Raw genomic sequence first — 21,086 nt, 5'->3', positions numbered from 1 at the left:
GAAAAAACAACTGATCTGGAAAACAGATTCAGGAAAGATAATTTATACCTAAAAGTCATGATCAGGAAAAGAGCCTTGCTCTCATTTTTAAAGTATTCCTACAGGAAAATTGTCCAGATATCTTAGAAACAGAGGGCAAAAATAGAAACTGAGAGAATCCACCTATCTCCCCCAGAAAGAGATCCAAAAAAACAACCCCCAGGAATATTATAGCCAAGTTCCAGAACTCCCAAGTCAAAGAGAAAATATTACAAGCAACCAGGACACAATTCAAATATCGTGCAGCTGCAGTCAGTATCATGCAGGACTTAGCAGCAACTACATTAAGAGCTTACAGGGTTTGGAATATAATTTTCTGGAAGGCAAAAGAGCTTGGAATGCAACCAAGAATCAACTACCCAGCAAAACTGAACTTCCTCTTCCAGGGGAAAAGATGGACTTTCAATGAACTAAGGGAATTTCAATTGTTCCTGTTGAAATGACCAGAGCTGAACAGAAAGTTTGACCTTCAAATACAGGACACAGGTGAAGCATAGAGAGTGGAGGAGAAGGGGAAAATAGGAGGGACTTAATGATGATGAACTGAATATATTCCTGCATAGAAAAATGATACTGATAATACTCATATGAAACCTCTCATTTAATAGAGCAGGTAGAAGGAGCTTATATAGATAAAGCACAGGAGAGAGCTGAATTTGAAGATACACTGTAAAAATGGAGTCAATGGCTAAAAGGGAAATGTACTGGGAGTTAGAGAAAGGAGAGGTTGGAATAGGCTAAGATATTTCATATAAAATATTTTTTTTTTATTGCAGTGATATGGAAGGGGGGAGGCAAGGGCGAATGAGGGAACCTTCGCTCTCATCAGAGGTGGCTTGGAGAGGAAACAGCATATATATATATATATATATATATATATATATATATATATATATATATATATATACTCAATGGAGTATAGACATCTAAAGTAAAAAGGAGAGAAGAGGGAAAGGAGGCAGGGGGAGAATGTAGGTGATGGAGGAGAGGGTGGATCGTGGGGGAGAGTGGCCAGATATAACACTTTCTTTTAACTTTTGCAAAAGGCTGGGATTGGGTGGCCTGTCCAGCTCCACGGGGCAGTTGCTAGGTTTCAGGTAGTATGTGGGCTTGGGGCTTCTTGGCCCCAGAGCTGGTGATCAGTCCACTATTCCACTCAGCTACCCTACAGCACGTTTTAGAAGAGTGACAGAGTGAAAGGAGAGAGAATATATAGTATATGGTAGTGGGGAGGTATGGATGGAAGGAGTTGTGATCAGCAGTGGCAAAGGTATAAAAATACGGAAGTAGCTTTTGTGATGGACTTATCATAAAGAATGTGATCCACCCATGACATATCTGGTGGTGTCAGACCACAGACTGAAGCACATTTTTTTTCTCTTACTTTATTTCTCATTATGTTTACTCTTAAACAAGAATATTTTAGTAATGTATAAAAAAATCACTTGTACAAAAATAAAAAAAATAGCAAAAATAGCTGCTTGTGGGTATTTTTATATCTGTGAGTCCCTTTCCCTTTTTAAAAAAAAATTTTGCAAGGCAATGGGGTTAAGTGACTTGCCCAAGGTCACATACTAGGTAATTATTAAGTGTCTGAGACCATATTTGAATTCAGGGCCTCCTAACTCCAGAACTGTGCTACCTAGCTACCCCCTTTCCCTTTTTATCATCTCTTTGGAATACAGAACTTGTAGTGATTATCTCTATACTTGGACAGATCTTTAGTCTCGCTGATGGGGTGGGTTATTGATTCCAATAGGGCAGATGTCAGGTCTATCAATTCTTTATCTCTTTTTTTATGCCTTCTTAACAGTAACCCACAGGGCATCCACCCAATGTGCCATGTACCTTTAAAGATTCTTCTTGAAATCTCATTCCCCCCCCAATATATCCCCAAAGTCATATATCTTTTTTTAAGCCTAATTTTTTTATTTTACAAAAAATTTTTTTAAAAGTCACATGCAGCAAAACATGAGAGGATTCAGGGGCTGCTAGGTGGTGCAGTGGATAAAGTACTGGCCCTGGAGTCAGGAGTACCTGGGTTTAAATCCAGTCTCAGATGCTTAATAATTATCTAGCTGTGTGGTCTTGGGCAAGCCACTTAACCCCATTTGCATTGCAAAAAAAAAAACGTAAAAAAAAACATGAGAGGATTCAAAATATAAAACAAATTTTGATTTTAAGAAAGTCTATACAATAAACATTATACATTGTATTAAAAAAATTTTTTTTTGCTTCCTTGTTTTCTTCTGTTCTCTGCTGTCACTACTTTTTTGTTTGTTTTCTTCCACCTCTGCCCAGGACAGCTATAATTAAGCATGGATATATATATATATATATATATATATATATATATATATATATATGCACATTATATATATATATATATTTGCAATTATATCCATATATACATACCCATACACCCATATATGCACTTAGATATATACTCATATATAGACCTATATATAATATATGTATATACATTTTTATATATGCATATAGACATACCCACATACATACTTATTCACAGATATATATTTGGTTTGTGTGTATTTCTCATTTTTATAACATTTCCTGATAGCAACAAACCCTCATTCTCTCCTCTTGTTCTCCTCACTATCTTACTTTCCTGTTCCTTAATCAGTTAATTGCCCTTCAATGAATCCCTTTCTTATACACCCTTCTATACCCCTCTCTCCTTTGATCTACACACCTTTCTTACCCTCCATTAATCTACACATCCTTTTATATACCCCCTTATCCTATTCCCTTACCATCTCATTACCCCCTATCCCCTCAAATTTCTTTCTGAATTTAGAAGGCTTTTTTTAGCCCTGTGTGTGTGTGTGTGTGTGTGTGTGTGTGTGTGTGTGTGTGTATGTGCATGTATTGCTCCTTCTAAGTCATGTATCTTGATTGCCCTTTTTCTTACTTTTCCATCTATATAAAAGATGAGGACATACCAACACTTAAGTTACGGAATTGTGTGGCTATAAGATATAAAAGAGCTACCTGGATTCATATGAATCTTTTCTCTTTTCCAATCAATTGCATTTACTTTCTGTACTCATTCTGGAAATTGGCTATCAATTGGCTATCTTTTATTCTGTGAAATACATGCATAAAACATTTTCAAGTAAACATATACACATCTATACATATACATATGATTAAAACTTAAAATTTTGGGGACATTCTATGTATATTAGTGTCTTGTTTCCCTCAACAAGGCTTTAAGTTTCTTGAGGGCAGGGATCATGTCATAGAATAATATCTCCCACATTGTCTATTAGTGTTAGGCACACTGTAGGTGCTCAGGTAATAATTTATAAAATCCTCAGACTCTGAGCAGAATTAGGAAAGCTAAACTAACTAACTGAGATAAAAGCTGCAAATCATTTAGTCCATATCACTTGTATATAGATAAGAAAGGGAGGTACATACTCTGGACAGAATCACTCACCCACCAAACCCTTGGAGAGATTGGAGATGAGTTGGGGGATGCTATAGGAGGAACTTCAGGGGCTATTCCAATGACTGGCAAGATGTATGACCCTGGGAGGGCATGATTCTGGATATTGATATTCAAGTCAAAGGTAAGAAGCTCAGAGATGAGCTATACAAGAAACTAGAAAGATGAGAAGATTCAATTAATGGTTGCAAATGTTGAATTTGGCTTAGGGTAGTTTTCAGTTTAACCCCTGCCTTATAACCCTCTATACTAGTCTTACCTTTCCCTTCCCCTTCCACCCTACCTTTAATTTGCAACTATATTCCATGACTATCTTTGACCTGTCCTTTCCTTTTTAGTTGTGAACTTTCTAGGTTTTTCTAAATGTTTTAAATTCCTTTTAAAAGAGTATAAGCGAGGCAGCTAGGTGGCACAGTGGATAGAGCACTGAATCAGGAGGACCTGAGTTCAAATTTGACCTCAGACACTTAATTACCTAGCTGTGTGATCTTGGGCAAATCATTTAACCCCATTGCCTTGCAAAAACAAACAAAAAAAAAAGACTATAAGCAAATTATTTTGTAACATGACTAACATGGACATAGTTTTCAGGACTGCATGTGTATAATCTATGTCAAATTGCTTGACTTCTTAAGGAGAAAGTGGAATGGAGGAAGGGAATTTGGCACTCAGTTTTTAAAATGTTAAAAATTTTTGTTTATAGGTAAATGAGAAAAAAAGTAAGAAATGCAGACTTTTAATAACCATAAGAATTGTTCACATTCACTTAGCAGAGAAAGGTAGATTGTTATCTTCTCTACTTATATAAAATTCAGTTAAATTTTATCTTCTTGTCTTGGGCGCTGCAAAACCAACTATGCTGCTTGACTGTTCGCATGGCTTGGACGAATAAAATATATGACAATTCCTTCTTGTGAGATGGGAGATCTCAGATTTTCTCAGTGGAAACTTGCCATCTGCCTTACACTGATCTGTTAGGACTTCTCAGTCTTTTTCTCTCCCCCTTGTAGAGGGTGATCTTGAGAGCAGGCACTATGTTACTTTTAAAAATTGCCTTTCTGGCTCTGAACACAGTATGTGGCATGTTTTAAGTGTATAATATTTTTTTTTCATTTATTCATTAAAAAAATGGGGGTAAGATAGGCAAAGTCAGATCTTTCTGTAACAATGAGTCTTATGTGGTAGAAGGTGTTGTGCTTGTGAAAAGAGAAGTAATAATTCACTCTTGAATGCCTCCCCCTACTCCTCCTTACTCCCCTCAGCTCTCCTGTGGGTAGTTTTTTCCTTCTTATTGTCAACCATTTCAATTCCTCCCCTTGGTGTGATTAATCTTTGTTTCAGGACCAATACGGGAAAGAGAAAAAATGGGAGAGGAAAAACTTCAGGTGACCATCTTATCAGTCCTAGCTCATGGCTTCCTCATAACCTTCTCCCCAAACTGCTAGGCTCATTTTGTGCCTGGAATCCTCCACAGCCATGCTGTTCTCTGTTTTGGGAAAACTATAAAAATAGAAATCAATAATTTCTCTTCTGTTCAGCTCTGAGCTCCCATTGTTCCAAGAAAGGTCCCAGCAGTAATAAAAGCCTATTTATCTCTCTTCCTTGTATACCCCACCACCCTTTGCCTCATTCTCCTTTACCTTTTAGCAATGAAACACATATCAGTAATGCAGTGGTTAACCACAGTTTTATCTTAATACTGCCTTAAAAGACCATTTTCATTTCTATGAAAATTGAAAAAAAAAAAGGAGATAAGCTTTGGAACATATATAGGGATAAAGTAGAATTGGGAAGGGAATCTCCATCTTGGGTCTATCCTGAGTAAGTTCAGGAAAACCAAGGTCTGTCTAGACACTCAGCTTGGCTCCAGTCTGAGGCATCATGACATCACTGCTGAAGTTTCCATGGCTTCGGTTGTCCTTGTCTCTCAGTCTTCTGCTTCAAGTGAGACTGCCACCCAGGGCCTAGGGTACAGAGGAACAGAAACTGCCTTCTGTGAAGGGTCCTCCAAAAATGAGGAGAGGTCCTCACTGCAGTTTTGACTTGTTGAAAATAAATATGTGTTAACCTTCCCAGAGTTTGTCCTAATCAGGAACAAACAGAATTAGGTAAAAAAAAAAAAACAAAAAAAACGCTTGGAGGTCAATGGGTAGTTTTTTGTTTTTTGTTTTTAGGTTTTTGCAAGGCAAATGAAGTTAAGTGGCTTGCCCAAGGCCACACAGCTAGGTAATTATTAAGTGTCTGAGGCTGGATTTGAACTCAGGGGACTCCTGACTGCAGGGCCGGTGCTTCATCCAAACTGCGCCACCTAGCAGCCCCATGGGGTTAGTTTTTTTTAATAGCTTTGACCAGCACTTCAAAAGGCAGGATCTGAACTGTCACTTCCAGCTTGTCTAATCAAAGAAGGTTATGACCCCCCCCCCAATTGAGAATGGGGTGGGGGGCAACCAAGGGAGGGGAGCAACTCAGGATAAGACTGGGTCAAGGTAGAAGAGTACTTTATCATTATGCTAAAAATCTTCAAGGCATGGAATAGCTTTAGGGGCTATGTTGATGGAATTAAGTCAGCATCTCTTGGTTCTGTTTACAGTTGAGGCTTTCTCAAAGCACCCTTTACAATTGCTAAATTGATCTGATTACTAGGAAATTTCTTTAGTGTCTTCGTAAAAGGTGACATTTCCCACCAACTCTGCTCTTAAAAAGCCAGAAAAAAAAATGATTCATATATATATATATATATATATATGACAAAATTCACTTTTCATACTGCTTACTCCTGACCTCTGGTTCTACCCTTTTGTGTGACTCTTCCCCGACTTCTCTTTCTTCTCCTCCTTTTCCTTCTCCCTTAGAAATAGGACTTCAGGGGCAACTGGGTGACACAGTGAATAGAGCATTAGCTGTGTGGCCTTGGGCAAGTCACTTAACCCCATTGCCTAGGAAAAAAGAAAGAAATATTTCTCCACTATTCTCACAGGTTTGTTTTTGCAAGAATCTTCTAAGCTTCAGGCACTTAATAAATACTTATGCCCTTCCCTTCAATAGGCTCCTGGAGAACTTCCTAGCAGCTAGTGGTCACTGACTTCCAATGAATGACCTGTCCTGGTAGAAAGATGAAATAACTTACTTGATAGTAAGTTGAAGAGCTAGAATTTGAATTCTGGACTTTGAACTCCAAATTGAGCAAACATTCTTTGCTTTAAACCTAGAGAAGAAATTTGAGGATTCAATTCAATTTTTAAGTGCCTGTCACATGCAAGGGAATGAGGATAATCAATAAATATTTATTAAGCACTTAACTATGTACAAGACACAATACTAAGTCTTGTGAATACAAAAAGAGACAAAAGATAGTCCCTGCCCTCAAGGATCTTACATTGTACCAGGCAGGAGGTGGCAGAGGCAGAGGGCCTGCACACTGGTCATTAAAATTTACACGGGAGATTGCTAACAGCTGGGAGGGGGGGGAGATTGGGAAAGACTTCTAATAGAACATGGGACCTAAAACTGCTCCTTAAAAAGAAACTAGAGAAAATCAGGAAGGGGTATTTTGTGTTTTTCATTATTTATTTAATATATTTAGATTATAGAAAATTCTACTTTGAATTAAATATATAGATTTATTTTTTGTTGTTTTATCTTTTACAGAAGGATTACAAGAAATTCAGAAAAAAATCAAAGAAGCTTTTGAGGTGTTTGACCATGAATCCAATGATACTGTGGATGTTAGGTTTGGAAATTTTTTTTATATAAAATTATATTAGAGATGCTGTTTAAGTCCTAATTTTCTTAAGTAACAAATAAAGTATCAGGAAACTTTTTTCTTATTCATTGAATATATAAGATTTGTTATGCCATAGCAATACTTTACTACTCTTGACTTTATTAAAAGAAATTGAATATTTGCTTATCGCTATTTTCATAAAGCCATAGTATTTTAACATTGAAAAGGACCTGAGGGTACTGAAGTGTAAATATTCACCCTTTACCATTATTTGTGGTGACTCTCCCTAGCAGGGTCCTCCCTTCTTTCTACTCAAACCTTGTTAACTCCTTATCACATTCTCCACAGAGACTGTGGCATACATTTTATTTTTTCCTCACTATCAACCACATCCCAAGCATCCCATGCATATATAGACATTGAAAAGACTGAAGCTATCTGATTTGACTTAGACTCCCTCAATTCTCCTTCCTCTATTCCCTGGAACTTCTCAGCATCATCATCTGCTTTATCTTTCTCCAGATGCAAATAAAAGAAATATCTCCTTTACTCCTCATTAAAGTTAATTTCTCTACCTATGATATAGTGGACTGAGCCCAACTGAGGCTGATTCTCTGAGAGTTTAAGTAAAATACTGGAACAAAATTATTTATTGGTGATTTAGCAGTTAGCAAAAGGGTATCTACTTAGCCATAGCACAGAGTCAACATGGCAGAGTAATGATACCTAAGGAAGACTTGGGACATCTGTCAAATCTGAAGGACCCCCAACTTAACATGGGTAAGATTTTTAAGGTCTTTAGCTAATGAGGGAGCCAAATAAATATGGTCTGATGCCACTAGGATGCTTCAATCCACAGCTGGGTAACTTGAACCTTAGCTCTTTTGGCTAAGAATTAGCCTAACCAAATTGGTGGTGGTGGTGGTAGTGGTTTACAGACATGGCCTATCACATGTGACTTCAGTACCATTCCCTTTTGCCTTCTCTAGGACTTGGAGCTATTATTTCCTTTTTTTCTCAGATCTTATCTTCAACCTCTCCTCCACAGCTCTATCTCATTTACCTCCAAATCTCCTCAACCTTAAAATGAGCCTTCTGTTGATCCTTCCAGCCCATCCAGCTAATATCTTTTCTTTCTTCATTACTAAACTTCTTAAAGATTCCCTTATAGTTAATGCCTTCATTTCCTCACTTCCCTTGTAACTGAGTCAAATTTATAAGAATATAAGTCACTCCTCAATTAATAAATGATCAAAGGATATGAACAGGCGAAGAACAGAGGAAGACATTAAAGTTATCTGTAGTCATATTAAAAAAATGTGCTAAATTATTAATGAGAGAAATGCAAATGAAAACAACTTTGAAATATTACCTCACATATATCAGACCAACCAATATGACAGAAAAGGCAAATGATTAATGATGGAGGGGATTGGGGAAAACTGGGACGCTATTGTTGGTATAGTTGTGAATTGATCCAACCATTCTGGAGAGAAGTTTGGAACTATGCCCAAAGGGCAATGCAATTGTGCATGCCCTTTAATCCGTCAATAGCACTACTAGATCTATATTTCAAAGAGAGCATAAAAAAGGGAAAACCCACATGGACAAGAATATTTATAACAGCTCTTTTTATAGTAGCCAAAGGTAGTGTTTTGTAAGGTCTGAGGGAGGTTGTTAGCAATGGGAGGAGCTTAGGGGCAGCTAGGTGGCACTGTGGATAGAGCACTGGCCCTGGAGTCAGGAGGACCTGAGTTCAAATGTGGCCTCAGATACTTAATAATTGGTGTGGCTAGGTGGTGTAGTGGATAAAGCACTGGCCCTGGAGTCAGGAGTACCTGGGTTCAAATCTGGTCTCAGACACTTAATAATTACCTAGCTGTGTGGCTTTGGGCAAGCCACTTAACCCTATTTGCCTTGCAAAAATAAAAAAAAACAACCCCAAAACAGATACTTAATAATTATGGAGCTGTGTGACCATGCACAAGTCACTTAACCACAGTGCCTTGCAAAAACTAAAAAAAAAACAAAATCAACAATGGGAGGAGCTTGTAGGATTCAACACTATGTTTAGTTTTCAACAATAAGAAGAAATTCAGTAGGTGAAGGAAGGATGTTACAGATACAAGAATGCAATAGAGGTTGGGAGTAGTAGTCCATTCTTTGTTGAGAAGTAAAAGAGAGAATGGAACTAGGATTTATTGAATGTCTACCACTCCTGATACGATAGTTGTCTGAGGCAGGTGTTTTGATTATTATCTCTATTTTTTAAGTGAGGAAAATGAGGCAGACAGTGATTCAAAGACTTGCCCAGGATTACAAAGCTAGAAAGTATCTGAGTTTGTATTTGAACTAAGTTTTCTAAACCCTGATACCTCTTGTGAATCTATAACAAATGAGGAAGTAGAATAGTCTTGTGCATTGAACAATTGCTTCTTATTTCGTACTGTGACCATATGAAGACCCTTAGTGAAAATGGATTGGATTTCAGAGCTAGGGAACCTTCATTTTACAGATGAGGAAACTGACATTCCGGGAGGCTCAATGACTTGACAGGGTCACACTGATAGGTTGCAATCCCATTTCTAAGCATTTTCTAAATATTCCAATTTTAGACATTACTCCCGTGTTTCTGGTTCCATTCCTACCATAGATGGAGGGCTATTCTCATTCCATTTGCCACCTATGGATTCCTGTAGGATTGTTCCAACTGATTATAAATGAGGAGGGAATTTTGATGATACTCTTCTAAAAGTTAAACCACCTTGATCATTTATCTAGAGGAAAAGAGGTCCCCTTATTAGAAATAATATGCTAATATGTTTTAGTGATAAATTCTGCATACCCTGGAATATGCCATGGGAGCCTTAGAATCCACCTGAAGTATAGAGGGCTAACTGTTTGAGGTCAAATAGGCAAAATTTAAGCCCAGGGTCAATGGCTCCATAATCAGTGCTCTTTTCATTTTGGGAATTTCTCACCAATTCTAAATACAGACAATTTGTAGGATACATCAGAAACCTGTATTTTGTTTTTGTAATTTCTTAAATTCTTCAATTCAGTGTATATTTATGTTTGGTGCTTTGTACACCACTAATAGTGCTTGAAGGTCTACAGAGCTTTTTTATACACATTATCTCATTCTAGCCTCACAATAATCCTGTAAGGTTAAGTTGCTGTGGTTATTTTATACTCATTTTGCTATAAAGGAAACAAGTCACACAACTAATAAATGACTAATGTCAGATGTGTGCATTCTATCCATTCTGTGGTGCTGTTTTCTAAAAGTAAAATGGCAGCCTTGATCATAAGAAACTTATGTTTGGGGCAGCTAGGTGGCAAAGTAGATAGAGCACCAGCCCTGGATGGAGTGAGAAGGACCTGATTTCAGATCTGACCTCAGGCACTTAATAATTGCCTAGCTGTGTGACCTTGGACAAGTCACTTAAGCCCATTGCCTTAAATAAAAAAATCAAATAAAAAAATTATGTTCTTTTAAGGGGAAGTGGAAAGAAATAGGCTAAGTATACAAATACTTTTTTTTAATACAAATATTTTATCGTTAGCTAAAGCATCTATTATGTTACAGACACTGGCTAGGACCATAGATTTAAAATTGAAAGAGTTCTTAAAGGTCACCTAATCTAACTTCATTTTGTTTAAATTAGGAAAGTAAAGATGGGGGAGTTAAGGGCCTTGGCTAAGGCCTCACAGGTGTGATGTAGTAGACTCAGAATTTGGATCTAAGTTTCTCTTATAATAAAATCCATCACAAAACAAATAGCATATGACAAGTTCGAATAAAATGTTGAGAGGAATTTCAGAGTGAATCAAGGAAGGTTTTAACGAGGAGAAAGTAAAGGGAATTAGATTTCAGTAGCTAAAGAACTGGTGGGGAGGGCATTGTAGGTAGAAGGAATGGCATGAGCAATGAAAACTTCTCCCCGTACTCCCTTCAGGTTATCAAGGAAAATGGAGTATTCCTTTAAAAAATGTTAAGAGGAAAAAGCTCCCAAAAGATGTCAAGAAGGATTTCAATATGGGAAAAAAGGGGGGGGGTGTCTTAAAAATCAAAAGATAAGCTTGATCTATGTCAGGAGTTCAATGAGTGAAAGGACCATTCTTAGATTAAGCTAAAAAACAAATGAGGATTGTCCACAAGAGGGGAGTTGGATAAACCCAACTGGGGTTAGTTCTTTGTGGATGATGACAAATAGAGGAGGTCCATTGTCAGCCTGGGACATGTACTTAAGACTTATCAGAAAACTTCCCAAGGCTTGTCTAGTCAGATGATTATGACCTACTTTTGATGATTCACATAGATATAAGTGATTCTGCCAGAAGAAACCTAGATTGCCAAAGATTTCAGAGTTTTCAGAGAGGAGACCCCTAGAACACAAGTGCTGTTTCCATCACAGCTATTTATTGAAGTCAAGGAATTAAAAAAAAAAGAAGCTGATTTGAGAGATGAAAAACTGATTAAGAAGATGTTATCTGGGAATAGGATTTGGATTTCTGATCCTCAACAGGTTCTTGGCCATGGATGAATTTACTTTTGTAATGTTTTGATTTTCATTGTGAATTTTGTTTTGTTTGGTTGAAATACAGTGTCTTTTGGTTCTTTTGCAATTCAATTGACTACAATAATTTTACAGTAAAAGCAAGAATTCATTTATTAGTTTTAAGCTTATATAATCAAAAATAGCTTTAAACTAGAAAAAGTGAAGGAGAAAATTGCTCCCCCACCACACACACACACACACACACACACACACACACACACACACACATTTCAAGCTAATGAGAGATTATAATGTAGGAAAATTCTGAGTCAAACCTGTGATATGGGAGTCAAAAAAGCTAATTTGAACTTAGGAAGAATTAAGAATGTCCTAGCTTTTAGGAAGAAGGAATAGATATTCCTACTGTACTATGCCCTCATCAGAGAACATATAGAATATTGATTTCATGTCTGGACATGGATAAGTTGAAGATCATCCAGAGAAAGTCAGTAAGGATGACTAAGGTTCTTAAGTCCATTGACCTGATAGGTATCACTAAGACATGGTGGGATGATATCTATAACTGTTTGAGAATACAGGGATGTTTAGCCTGGAAGAGAGATATTTAGGGAGTATATGACAGCTGTTGTTGATTATTAGAAGGTGTATCTTGTAGAAGAGGTTTTAGGCTTGTTCTATTTGGTTCTAGAGGTCAGAACCAGGAGGACTATTGATGGAGGTTGCAAAGAGGAAAATTTAGGCTTCATATGAGGACAAAGTTTCTCATCATTAGAGATTGTCATGAGTATCTTGACTGAGTAAAAAGCGAGTTTTCCCTATCTGGAGGTCTTCTAGCAATTTGAATGAACATCTCCTTAGTATGTGATAGTGGAGATTCTTTTTCAGGTATGGTTTGTGTTAGATAAAGCACCGAGGGTCCTCTCCAATTCTACACGCCTGTGATTATCCTAAGGCAAAGAGAAATTATGTGGCTTATTTATGGTCATACCGAGTTAGTACAGGAGTCAGAACTCAAATACAAATCTTCGAATACCTATAGAATCTTTCAGATGGACATTCTCTTGCTTGATCTTAACAATCCTAGGCAAGAAATTTGAGTACTATTAATAATAATTTCAAAATCATACTCTTCTTATCCCCCTTCTATATAATAACTTTAAATACTATTCATTTTTTTTTTTGGCAAGGCAATAGGGTTTAAGTGACTTGCCCAAGGTCACACAGCTAGGTAATTATTAAGTATCTGAGGTCACACAGCTAGGTAATTATTAAGTATCTGAGGTCAGATTTGAACTCAGATCCTCCTAACTCCAAGGTCAGTGCTCTATCCACTGCACTACCTAGCCACCTCAGTAACTTGGAATATTTAAAGAGGCCATCACATCATTCCCAAGATTTTTTTTTTTTGTCCTGGAGAAGTAACCTCATTTCCACTTCTTAAGTTGTGGGTCACATAATAGCTTACCTAAAGTGTTCTCAGAACCAAATATTTATCTAACTGGCATCTGACCTAGAAGAAGATGGTGAGATTGTCATGCTGTCCACCCCCAGTCTTATATACCAAGTCTTACTTATATCAACTAAGATGATCACATTCTTTTTTTTGACTGCTCTTTCACGCTGAGCTTGCATCCACTAGAACCCCAGATCTTTTTCAGACAAAATGCTGGCTTCTCATAGGTTTCCCTACCTTGTACTTGTGAAATCAATATTTTGAACCCAGGATAATACTTTACATTTCTCTCTTATTTTATTTCATCTTGTTAAATTTGACTCTGTATTCTACTACACTATCAAGATCTTTGCAGATCTTAGCTTTGTCACCAGATACTTGAAGTTGAGAAAGGTGGGAGTCTATTGTTCATAAATAACAGACATGTAGCTGGATTAAGCCAAAGAGGTGAGGAAGCACTAGGTCAATAAGGCAGCTAAGGATAGAGACAAGAAGGCAAATAAGGAATTAAGGAGTCATTTAGAGTGTCAGGCTAACAAAACCAAATGGGTTGGCAAAATGAGGAACAAGTTTCCTAGGTATAAAGTCTAACCAGTAGATGAAGGAAAGTAAACTAGAGGGACCGTGGAGGTGAATCACACTTCTATAGGACTGATCACCTGCTGGCCATTCTCTATTAAGTTTCTTAAAAAAAAATTATAATTTTTCTTTTTTTGATAATTATCAACAAATACTAATATTTCAAAATATGAAGAACAAAAAAATAGAGGATTGGGCAAGGAAGAGTAAATTTGTTTATGTGGCTTTTCTAAAAACAAGGTAATAACAAGTATCCTGCTTGTATTCCCTTTTGAACATCTCCTATTTTCTTCTGTATATTTTAAATATTTTATTTATGTTCTTTTTTTCCCCATATCTAACACTTTCTGTTAATCCATATTCTTCCTACCAAATAGTAGCCTTTCCTTTTTTCCAAAGAATATAGTTAAGTTCAACATATTAAGATATTGGCCATCAACTGAAAATATATCATTCTGTACTTCTAGTCTATAACCTCTCTGAAATTTTCCACAGTTGCTCTAAAAAATTTTTTACTGGTGTGTTTTCTTTTTACTTTCTGAACAATTACAAATTACTCTCTGTTTTTTAATTGTAATTTTATTTTATTTTTCTAATTACATACAAAGGTAGTTTTCAGCATTTTCAAACTTAAGTTTCACATTTTTCTACCACCTTCTCTTCCCTTCCTCTGTCCCATGGTAAAAAGTAAAAAAGGTAAAAGTTGTTCATATGTAATTGTGCTTAACATATTTCCATATTAGTGAAAGAAGAATTAGAACTAAGGGGGAGAAAAAACCATGAGAAAGAAAGGAAAAACCATAAAAGAAGTTTTTCAAAAAAAGTAAACATAGTATGCTTTGCTCTGCATTCAGACTCCATAGTTTTTTTCTCTAGATGTGGAAGTCATTGTCCATAGAAGATCTTTCAGGCCTATCCTTGATCTTTGAACTGTTGAAAAGAACTGCATCCAAGATTGGTCTCACTTTGTGAGAGGTCTCTTGTAAGAATTTAAGAACTCCTATTGATGCAGAGATCAGCTATGATTTCAGATGACCAATGATAAAGACTATTTAGGTACCTCCTGATAAAGAGATGATGGACAGATATTCAGAATGCTTTTGCTAATATAGTGATCCATCTGATGATGATGAGAATACAGAGCTTGTCTTGATTAGAAACCTTTTCTGAGAACAAGGACAGTGAAAATCATGTTCACAGCAAACTGATAGAGGTTGTATTCAGTTGGTCTTAAAAGGAGATTTCCATAAATCAATATGTTATAAATATTGTTGTAGAAGTATAAATCTAGCCAGCCCTACATTTTTCTTTAGGTCCTATATAAATTGCCTCTAAAACTTTTGAGGAAACCATCTACCTCTTAGTAATCAGAGGCATAAGTAAAACTTAAAGTCTTTAGTTCACATTTTCAGCTGTCCTCTAGAAAATATCTTTTATTTTAAGAGTCAGGTATGGGGGCGGCTAGGTGGCGTAGTGGATAAAGCACCGGCCTTGGAGTCAGGAGTACCTGGGTTCAGGCCTTGGAGTCAGGAGTACCTGGGTTCAAATCCGGTCTCAGACACTTAATAATTACCTAGCAGTGTGGCCTTGGGCAAGCCACTTAACCCCATTTTCCTTGCAAAAAACCTAAAAAAAAAAGAGTCAGTTATGGCCTTTGTAGCTTTATTTCTAGAATTTTATCTAAGTCTTGATGATGTCAAAGGATGAATAGATAGAGGTAGGGGATAGAAAAAAAATATGGAATATATATATATATATAATTTTTATTACATGTATAGGTATTTCAATAGAAAATAAGATCTAGTTCATTTGTTATTTTGTCATCTGGAATTCCTCATTAATTATATCATCATCTCTGATATAGTGATAATTTTGTATCTTATAACATAGTTGTCATTTAAATAGCACTTTATAATATACAAAGTGCTTTGGATATATTATTTAACCTAATAGTCATAATCCTTTATGACAAATAGTATATTATTATCCCTATCTTTATGATGAAGAAACTGAAATTCAGAGGTTGGGACTTGCCCAGGATCATATATACTAGTTAGCAAAAGGTAACTGAACTTGGATCTTGAGGCTATGAATTTTTTTTTTTTTGAGGCAGGGCAATGGGGTTAAGTGACTTGCCTAAAGTCCCACAGCTAATAAGTACTAAGGGTCTTGAGGCCAAACTTCAATTCTGGTCCTCCTGATCCCAAAGCCAATGCTCTATCCACTGTGCCAACCCATTGAGGCTCTATAGTTAGTGGCTTTTTTCCCCACTCAATTTGAATCATCAAAAGAAGATGACTTATTTTCATATTAGATTTGGGATTAAGTATATTTTGTGAGCCACTACAGTGGTAGAGTAGTACAGCAAATAGAGAACTGGATAAGTTTTTTAACATTTGTTTGCCTCAGTTTCCTCATCTATAAAATGAGAATAATAGAAACACCTATCTCTCCAAGGATCACTGTGAAGATAAAATGAGAAAATCTTTTTAAAGCACTTAAGACAATACTATTATTATTATTACTACCACTCCCATTACCACTCCCATTACTACAATTACTACAATTACTACTACTACTACTACTACTACTACTACTACTACTACTACTACTACTACTATTACTACTACTTTTGCTACTACTACTACTACTACTGCTACTACACTACTACTACTATTACTTCCTTATTTTCTGAGAAATTATAAACTATGTATACTGTATAATATAAATTAAGGGTGGACAAACCTGACCAAGGGAAGGAACTTTGAGAAGCCAACATAATAAGATCTATTGGTTATATAGAGACATGTTATATAGAATAGACATATAGACATATGTATACATAATACACACACACACAAAATAGAGTGCCAAGATTCACCTTCCTGAGTTCAAATCTGGTTTCAGACACTTATTAGCTGTGGGACCATGGGCAGTTTGCTTAACCCTGTTTGCCTTGGTTCTTCATCTGGAAAATAAACTGAAGAAGAAAATGGCAAACCACTATAGTATTTTTGCCAAGAAAATCCCCAAAGAGGTCATGAAACAAATAAAAAAAGTATATGGAACATATGTAAATATATATATATATATATATATATATATATATACACACACACACACATATAAATATTTATAGTATTTATAAAATAAGATTGGTTTTTTCTTTTTGTCTTGTAGAGACAATCTCATGATTAAAGGCCCACTTTTCAATATAGCTAATCATAATAACTTATTAACCATGACACTTTATTTTCTGAACTTTTAAAAATAGCTAAAGTCTTATTAAATTGTAATTAAAATTATTATTAAGTATATAAACACATTTATTTTAATATTACCAATAGGGCACTCAAAAAATTCTATAACTGACAATAATTATTTTTTGCTGTATATAGGGAAAAATAGCATTGACTTTTTTATGTATTATTTTTTCCAATTACACGCAAAGATAGTTTTCAACATTTATCTTTTTTTGGTAAGCTTTTGAGTTCCATGTTTTTCTGCCACCCTCCCTTCCCTCCTCCCTCCTCCTGGAAGCCAGTCATCTGATATAGGTTGTTTGGGCACAATCATGCTTAACATATTTCCATATTAGTCATAGTATTGACTTTTCAAAGCATCACAGTGTTATTTCCAGAAGAGCTGGTTCACCTTCAAGTAAGTCTGTTTCTAATATTGAGATTCTACTGCACAGGTTCCCCACTCCCACTTTAACTCTGGGATGCTGAGAACAATGGCCCATTTTCATCTCAGTCTGGGTACCAGTGTTTTTCTGCTCCACAGGAGTGATGCACTTCTCCAGGAGGGTAGGGATATATTTACACATAAGGGAAATCCTATTAAGAAAAGTGAGGTTAAAGAAGGTATCAGGGAGGCTTAAGGTAGGAGAGAGGGGGGGCTCTTAAATTGTTTCTAAAGATTCTTAAAAGAACAGTACATATCTCCAAGTACATCTCAAGTGCTTCATTAATATTCATTGGAAGGAAATTTAGCTATTATTTTTACTTCATTTCATCATTTTGCTAAATTGAGTCAAATCTCCCCCCCAAAACCCCCAATCCAATCTCCATTTCCATTTTGGCTTTGGCCTTCTTCCTAGAAAGACATGAATGCTTTAGAATGACCTTCAAGCTTGCCCTTTCAAACTCTGCCCATCCAAGGGAGGTCTCTTAGCAGGAGGCCCAGAATCCAGCACCTTCACCCTAAGGGCTTGTCTGTGGCCTACGACTGTTTGTGGAATAGGCCTGTGCTTGCATCACCCAAGCCTCCCCAAGCATCCAAGCAGCGCTGTCTCCACCTAGTGTTGGAATGCTGCCCCTGCATGCAAGGCCTTGGAAGTACTCCAGGAACCAGTTATCAGGGCGGAAATTTTACCCAGATCCAAATGCTGTTCTAAATTAAAAGATGATGCCATTGTTTGAAGCAACCTGATTGTGACTCATTTGTTCTGACTTGAACTTCGCCCCTATCTCAGGGACTTCAGGAGATACTGAGCTGGTGCAGCAGAGAATCCTCCTATAGTTACTGTTTTCACTCAGCAAAATGTATCAAGACAATAGAAATGAAACCACTCTGCGGATCCTGATTGTCCCCGGCGCCATAGGTTCTTAATCCTTTTGTGTGTGTGTGTGTCCTGGGCCCCTCTGGCAGCCTGGTAAAACCCATGGACTCCTCAGAATGGTATCTTCAAAGGCACAAGATAAAATAGGTGGAATTAAAAAGGAAACCAATTGTTTTGAAAATCCAGTTAATGAAATATTTTAAATAGTCAATTATACAGAAATTCAATAATCAAAATATTAAAAATGTTCAGGTCTTTAAGTCTGAACTCCCTAAATAAGTGAAATAATTGTTTTTTTATTTAGTCTAAAAACTTTTCCTAAGCTGAAATGTTTGATAGTTGAAAAAACAAACAAAACCTGTTTTATGCAAAATCTAAGAGGCGAGGGAGGGAATTAGCATTCATATTCCAGGTTATGTTAAGTACTTTACAAATATGTGGGGATCTTATTTTATCCTCACAACAGCCCTTCAAGGTAGCTATTGCATTTATCATTTTATAGTGTTGTATATTTGTATACATAAGAGAAGTCCCCTTATAACAAGTTAGGCTAATAAGATATCAGACAACAGAACTTTGAATTGTTCCCAAGGATCCTTAACAATTATAGCTTGTGTTGAATAAGACAGTACAAATTTCTAAGCACTTTATGTACATGATCTCATTTGAGCCTCACCAACAACTTTGAGAGGTACATGCAATAATTATCCCCATTTTATAATTGAAGAAATTGAGGCAGAGGTAAGTGACTTGTCTAGGGTCATACAGCTAACACATATTCAAGGGCAGATTTGTACTCATGTTGCCAGACCCAGTGTTCTTTCCACTGGACCACTGACTTCTGTAAGAGAAAGTATTTGAAAAGGAAATTTCTTTTCTCACAGGTGTTGCAAAGACCATTTGATCCATATTTAAGGAGTAGAGATGGAGAATTGAATGTCTGATAAAAATACTGACAAACTTGAAGTAACCAATTACGAAAATAGTGCAGAAAGAAGGAAGGAGTGGGGGATTGATTTTCTGTCTGCTGCCTTTCTGTCCTTCTTCCAAAATGCCCTTCCTCTTCCAAAATAACAAGGACCAAGGGACAATGGACCTGGAAGCAAGAGGATCTGAGTTCAAATCCTACAACAGATGCTGATTTAGTATTTGACTCTGCTAAACAAATCAGAAGCTCTATGGGCCTTTAATGTCTCTTCTATCTCTTGGTCAAGCATCCTATGACTTACCCACATGTATGTACACATATGTGACATATGCACATGTATCACATATTTATATGTGCATATGTATGTATTTTTACTGTAGTAGGGATAATCAGGTAAGGTATTTGTCTACCAAGGCAGCTCAGAAATTTTTCTGCAAAATATAGTTTTAGGGAGGTTCATGGAATTGCTGAATAAATAGATCAAATTGTCTTGCCCAGGGGTACAGAGTTGGTATCTGGCAGAAGTAGGATCTTCCTGGCTCCAAGGACAGCACTCATCCACTATATTAGCCAACTGTTTCTTAGAATTTTGAAAAGCAAATTTCTTTCTAACCTTTCAGCTTGTTCAACCTCATGTTTGTTTTTATTTTCTATAAAATAAAAATTGATTTGATCTAATTTTCAATATGAATTCACCTTTAATTTCAAATCCTGGTTTGTGGAATAAAGCAGGCTTATTTAACATAATATAATATATTAATTTCTTGATTTAAAAATTTTTTCCATTTTTCCATTTTATTTCATCTTTTATTTTAGAATAAATATAATTCATGTTTAATTTCTTTCTTTTTGTTTTTGTCTAGGTTTTAACATCTTTCCTTATTTTACTATCTTTCTGTTTTCTTCCTCATCTTTCATCCCCTGAATTTCTCACTCTTGGCTAGTTTCCTTTCTAGGCTTCTCTATGCCTCCCTGAAACAAGTTCTGAAATATTTTTTCTGACTTCTGTTGTGTTCTCTCTTCCTTTCTCTTTTCTCCCTCTCCCTCCTCCCCCTCCCCCCTCCCCCTCCCCACTGTCTTATTCTTGGGGCTAAACAGTGAGAATTAAGATTTCTTCTGGACTGGCCGGGCTCCCAGCTCCCTTCAGTTACCATCTGGAGTTTTTCAGGACCCACCTGGCACCCTTCTGGGGCTTCCTCATGCTCCTGGCATTAGGATTATAGTGGGAATAGAGATCATAGGAGGGTTGACTCCTCTTCTTTGCTCTTGGATCCCAGAAGGGAGAATGAATAAGATATTGAATGGGACAACTCTATAATTGCTCTAAATTCCCTTATTCCACCTATAATTATTGGGGTTAGAACTGGAGAGCATGGGGGCGGCTAGGTGGTGTAGTGGATAAAAGCACTGGCTTTGGAGTCAGGAGTACCTGGGTTCAAATCTGGTCTCAGACACTTCATAATTACCTAGCTGTGTGGCCTTGGGCAAGCCACTTAACCCCATTGCCTTGAAAAAACCTAAAAAAAAAAAAAGAACTGGAGAGCATAGGGACATCCTAAAACAAGTACATCCCTTTAAAGGACATTAGTCCTTAAAAAAATAGTAAAAGAAATTCTTAGAATCTGTGGGAACTCAGTAACTAAGCTAAACAGCCTTCTTCATTTTTCCTTACCTTTTTCCCCCTTTGATAACCACCCTTTACATTGCTGTTTTATTGATCAGTATGCTCAGCTAACCCAAGTTAGATATTTCCTACCTAAATGAACTCTACCCTTTTTATTTCAGAGGCCAGATTGGCTACTTA

General features: G+C 36.5%; 1 protein-coding gene across 2 annotated transcripts in view; it reads left to right on the top strand.

Annotated features, from left to right (window-relative positions):
* Window positions 1–21,086, top strand: part of DRC8 (dynein regulatory complex subunit 8) — a 114,926-nt gene that overhangs the window by 42,595 nt on the left and 51,245 nt on the right. For both annotated transcript variants that reach the window (XM_074222852.1, XM_074222851.1), the window contains exon 2: window positions 7,160–7,241. In XM_074222852.1, the coding sequence (XP_074078953.1) occupies window positions 7,160–7,241 (82 nt within the window). The remainder of the gene's footprint in view (window positions 1–7,159; window positions 7,242–21,086) is intronic.

The sequence above is a fragment of the Macrotis lagotis genome, chromosome 2, assembly GCF_037893015.1.
Source record: "Macrotis lagotis isolate mMagLag1 chromosome 2, bilby.v1.9.chrom.fasta, whole genome shotgun sequence".
Taxonomy (NCBI): Eukaryota; Metazoa; Chordata; class Mammalia; order Peramelemorphia; family Peramelidae; genus Macrotis; species Macrotis lagotis.
The sequence above is the reverse complement of the archived record's forward strand: the minus strand, read 5'-3'. Positions and strand labels throughout refer to the sequence as shown.